General features: G+C 37.5%; 1 protein-coding gene across 1 annotated transcript in view; it reads right to left on the reverse strand.

The window, feature by feature from the left end:
* Window positions 1-525: 525 nt before the first annotated feature.
* Window positions 526-5924, reverse strand: part of LOC107023658 (alpha-soluble NSF attachment protein) — a 7955-nt gene continuing 2556 nt past the window's right edge. The window contains exons 4-9 of the mRNA XM_015224418.1: window positions 5343-5422; window positions 4890-5041; window positions 4364-4523; window positions 4235-4282; window positions 3822-3902; window positions 526-894 (exon numbers count right to left, since the gene is read on the reverse strand). Of these exons, the coding sequence (XP_015079904.1) occupies window positions 814-894; window positions 3822-3902; window positions 4235-4282; window positions 4364-4523; window positions 4890-5041; window positions 5343-5422 (602 nt within the window). The 3' untranslated portion in view covers window positions 526-813. The remainder of the gene's footprint in view (window positions 895-3821; window positions 3903-4234; window positions 4283-4363; window positions 4524-4889; window positions 5042-5342; window positions 5423-5924) is intronic.

Raw genomic sequence — 5924 nt, forward strand, 5'->3', positions numbered from 1 at the left:
CCCCCAACCTCAATTTTTTTTAAAGTTTTTTTTTACTTTTATAATACAATAAAACTAAATGAAACATTTTCAACGTATCTCCTCTAAAAACAGACTAAAATATTTTATCCATACTGAATTCTTGAGTAAAGTACTATTTTATTCATTGAAATATGGGTAAACTGATATTTTACCCAACCCATTTATTACCCGATCAATTTTTACCCATATCAAATATGGGCGGATTGAATGATTACCCATTTTCAACCCGCCAACATTTTGATCCACCCCGCCCATTTGCCACCACTACACACCATAAAACACGATCCTACACAACTCATAAACTATACAAAGAGAGACGACTCGCACTGGACAAGTCTCATGCAATGAACTCAACCCATAAGGCCACCCCCTACTGTCACCACCAAGAGATTTCAAGCTGACCTCTATTATAAAAGTCCCAAGCCAAACCATCTAATCCACCTCGAATGGTTCAATGTTTTCTTTTTGTAATCACCCTATTGATCCTTCATGAGTAACATCGAATGACCAAAATATAAAGCACATTTTTATTGTTCTTCTAGTCCAAATGAGAAGAACATTTATTTACACATAACTGGAAGTACAAATACCCACACCAATACAGAATTGTACAAAACTTGGACTTTTAATCTCAGCCTCAAGGCATCAACTTCGACCGTTAGACAAAAACCTTTATAACCAGTTAAACTAGTACAAACACAATGCATTCAAACAACCATGATAACAATCAATCAGCCAGTACAAATAAAATCACATGAAGGCTAGTAGTTTACAATACATGAGAGGAACAAATTAAGTAAGATCATCTTCCTCAAGCTCCTTCGCCTTCAATGTTTCCTTGACTCTTAGAAGAAGTGTTGTCCTCCAAGCATCCTGTGGAGTGAGATTTATGCCAATGCAAAACATCATAAGTAGATTGTAAACTAACACAGCAATCTGTGCCCAGTCAATTAAGCATCCAAGTATAGAATCACAAAGCATTGATGACAAAAATGAATCCACCATATTCATATAGATATGTCAAGATTGAATATAATGTCAATAACCAGATAAACAAATAGATTACATTGTTGTGTTAAGTCAGCTGCCTCAGGCATGACTATTACTATTTGGAGCACTTGCATTAGCCATGTCTAAGTCAAATCTGCTTTCAAGTTCAAACGCCAACGCATTTGGCGAGTTTCAAGGTTATTAAAGCTGTTTCCGTACCCAATTTTGTCTACTGCACCAGAACTGATAAAATCTGCAGATTCTCATACAAGTTTAGCATAATATACCCTCTGTATCCTTCATACGAAGTAAAATTAGGTTAACTGCACCATCAGTGGTCCTCATTTTCAAGCACTTCTCTATAAAGCTCATAAGGTAATCTATGTCTCCTTCAGAAAATTATGCCCCTTCATGTACTCAAATAGCGAAAATAATGGTGGTCAACACAAAGAGGAGATCTTTGTTGGTACAAAAACCACTACAGACCTCTAGTATCCAAAGCTAGGAAATGTCTAGATAACTGCCGTAAAACAAAAAGTATTGAGTTAAACATATGTGGTTAATCTATGCTACATTTAAAACACAATAAAATTAAGCACCCTAGAGAACAAACAGAGTTGATGCCAAACATTCAACCTTCAGTTCCAGACAAAAGAACCTGAGGTCAGATAATGCTTCACAAGAATCGGAGAAGATGCTACCAGCTTATGCACTGAATGACAGCCAATTAGGTTTGCTATAGTGGTGTCTATACTTTATTAGGTCTTCCGAACTGTAGGAAGTCTACAGAGTGGGTCAATAATCCAAGGAGACGGGATTGACCATGATATCACACACCGTATAGGAGCGGGGTGGGTGAAATGGAGACTCGCCTCGGGGATACTATGCGATAAGAATGCCGTCAAAGCTTAAAGGTAAGTTCTACAGAGTGGTGGTTAGACCAACATTGTTATTAGGGGAAGTGCTAGCCAGTCAATAATGTCCATGTTAAGAAGATAAAGGTAGTGGAGGAGAGAGATGATTATAAATGAAGTTAAACGGGGATAAGGTGGGAGTGGCGTCTGTGGTGGAAGCGACGAGGGTAGTGAAGTTGGGATGGTTCGGACATATGAAGAAAAGGTGTGTGGACTAGCCAATAAGAAAGTGTGAGAGGTTGACTCTGTTGTAGCAAGAGCTAGGAGGTAGGCCAAAAAAGAACTGGGGAGATAATTGCATATGACCATAGATAGAATGGTTTGGAGGTCGAAGATTAGGGTAGAAAGTTAGTAGGTAGCCAAGTGCTATCAAACTTCATGTGGGAGAGGTAGGGGACCTTTTCTTTTCTCCATGTTAAGTGGTATGTAGTCTCTTATTCTTCAACGTGTATTACTATAAGTTGCTTCATTTGTTTTGTATCTTGCTTATTATTATCATATTTTTCTTGCAATCTTGCTTTGAAACATCTCTTGAGTTAAGGGCCTATCGAAAACCTCTCTACCCCAAAAAATAGGGATAGGGTGTTCGTACATCCTACCCTTACCAGACTCCACTTATGGGATTACAAGGGAATGTTGTTGTTAAACCACAAGAAGACCAAGTGAATGAAGTATGCCCAATGTTTTTAGAAGCACAAAGAACAATGAAGTTCCCGGAGCTTAAACCGAAAAGCAAGAAGTGAAGGGTGCACTTATTTGAAGTCGAGAACACAACTTGCAGAAGATTAAAAATGCCATATGAATTTAGCACTAAAGAAGCAAATTGTCAATTAAAATAACTAATTTCAGCATCCAATATACGATAATGATGATACAAGTTAACTTCTTGAAGTTGAGATTTAATGGATCAACACTTCTCCTGGGAACACCTTGTGTGTTTGTTTGAAATACTAAAGTGCATTTCCCATAAAGCGATAATCTCACAGTTCGCATCCTTGCGATGAAACAATGGCTTTAAAATTACACTGGGGTATGCCTAGTATGAAGCATGGTAAGTTAACCTTAATGCATTAACAGTAGCATTCAGGAGAAGCTGCATATCTTTTAAGGGTGTTGAAAAACATGGAATGTCCAAGGACTTGTTTGATTTGGTCTGCAACAGAACAAGGACATAACCACGTATATAGATGACCTGTTGAGCTTTTCACGTAGCACACTATATAAGAATTATTTGGATTATTTTTCTTCATACGCTCTGCACATTCGGTTCCTCCTGTACTGCTCTAACTTAAAAAGATGCTTATCAAAGGATTTCTCTTTTGCAAGATATGAAGCAGAGCTGAAGAAATTTTCCAGCAAGAAGAAAGCACTTGAAAAGGAGAAGAACATCATGATTGTTTTTAACACAGAAAGTAAAGAGGAAATGGCAAGACCCGAAGAATTGGGCGAAATACAGATCATGGAAAGAACTGTGGTCGTCATATCAAACATTGGCCCGTAGCTCACTCTTATGTTTTTAAACCCCTTGCTCATTCTCATTGCCTGCTTGAGGACTATAACGATTGGCAGGAATTTATCACCTTCGTCCATAATTTGAAGAGCTTATGACCACCTAAAATGCTAGAGATGAAAGAAACGCAAAGTAACTTTTGGCAGTATGGGGGACAAAGGTATGATGTTCCAGCATAGTTCTTTTTAAACTAAAACAATGATGATCCAGAACAATAAGGGACGCCACAGATACAAAACATACATACCCGCACACAGGCGTGTTGTATGTGTGTGTATCCAATACAAGAAAGATATTACTCCAAAGTGTAAAATCTATTGTAGGCCATGTCACTGCAATGCATGTCTTTCTTTTAATTGGTAAAAAAGTGTTGAGTTCAACATTACCAGTTGTGTCATGCTATCGTAATCTTTGACAGCATCAGTGAACTTTGCAACATCTTCCTCATCAATTGCAGCTGCCAAATCCTGTCATTAGGAAATATCCTCCCAAATTAGTTTTAATGTCACATCAGAAAAAGCATGTATGATTACTGTGACTCAGCAAGAATAAGCACTTGAGTGAAATCTTATATTGGCTTTGGTCCTTGGGTGAATGCATCTCTATATGATCATTTGGAATACTAGGAGATACTTGCCCATAGATGCATTGGATCGTGTGAAATATCATTGCAATTTGTAGATTCGATAAGATGAAACCATTTTCACAAAAACCAGACTCAATAACTGTGAAACAAAAAAGGCCAGGAAGCAGGAGAGAAAACAACATCACAAATAGGAATACACAAGCTATGACATACCACTAGCAATTTGCATTCACGTGTCCCTGAAAATGTTGGATCCAGCTCCTGCAGATAAAGATGCAATATTTAACTACTGATATCATATTTATGGAAAGAATTTAGTGGCTCAACACGTAACCCTGGTACCTGATATCGCTCCAATGCATTGTTGATTGCAACAACATCACCTTTACAAAGTTGGCAAATACCAGCATTAAGAAGATGTCCTCTAACTCCATACTTCAACAAGTTGTTATTGACTGAGTGACGTGCAATCTCCTCAAAGATCTCGATCGCTCTCGGATATCTGAGAGTAATGTCAGAATTTGTAAGAAAATATTCCATTTCTTAAAAAACACATGAGAACAATAAGAAGGTAAAACAAAAGCTTACAACTTTATTAATAGTTCAAAAGGCATTTATTCATTGTTCTCCTCTTAATTTGGAAGTGATAAACCTTTTCCTAACTACTGATATTGACCTCTTTCTTATCTTTCTTGTTTGTTTCATCCATAACAAGAGACTGATTACATCAGCGTATAAGAAAACCAGATCAACCACAATGTTGTTGACAGAGATCTTCCAGTTCTAAGCAAGAACTTTTTCATGCCATGAATCCCCACTCTTTCTTTGTTTGAAAACTATATCACTACCTAAATACAATGAATCTTACTTCTCGATTTGAGCAGAGAATTGTGCAACTTTCTGTTTGCATTGATTTGCAGTTGTAGTTACATCTTCACTCTGGAAAAGATCAGCTGCCTTCTCATAGTAATTAATAGCCTGATCCAAATTTTGCTCTTGCTCATATAATTCAGCAATTTCCTGCACACAGTACACATTACATCTCTTTCAGGCAGTGAAACCAAACTTCCAAGGGTACTTCAACTAAAATAGCTACATTCTACAATCACTGGCGTGAGGATAACAAACTGACACAACACATGACGAGTCACTTATCATCTTCTTGGTAATATAAAATGGCCAATCAATTAATTACATAAAAGAAAGTAAGCATTGGACTGACTAGAACCAAGAATTAGACCATGTGCTTACATGAAGAGACTCATTGAACACAGAGAACATCAAAACCACATCCAGATTCTAGCAGACAACATAGTTATACCTTGTAATATCTTGCAGACATATTTAGCCTCCCAATGTCCAGAAATAAGTTCACTGCCTGCTCTAAACATGATACTGCCTCTGCAGGATACACAATACAAGATTCAGTTTGTAAGCCAATGCTAAAGATAACTAAATGGAAAGATAATTACAATGTGGTGATTTTCAGAACATATTCTCAGAAATAATATCACATTAGAATTGTATTTTATATGATTTTGGGAGCAAAATGGACATGAATAGAGTACAATGGATAGGCTAGATGCATACAATTGAGCCCAAGTAACAGATTTTCCTTGACCATTAATTTGCTATTTCCACCTTAGAAATTCAGCAGATAAGGAGCCCTCCACTTCTACCCTTCTCCACTTGAATACCAAACTTGGTGACCCAGTCATTATGTGTGTGATCACACGTCCCACACTGTACTACCTATACCATTGAATCAAAGCCCTGGAGGAAATATACTTGTGATTCTACATCAATTAAACAAGTGTGTGTATGTAGTGCGTGACTGTGTGAATGATAGCCAATCAGGCACCAAGAGGTCTACTTAATCTCCCTCCTTCCCCCCCCCCCCCCC

This window comes from Solanum pennellii, chromosome 6, assembly GCF_001406875.1.
Source record: "Solanum pennellii chromosome 6, SPENNV200".
NCBI lineage: Eukaryota > Viridiplantae > Streptophyta > Magnoliopsida > Solanales > Solanaceae > Solanum > Solanum pennellii.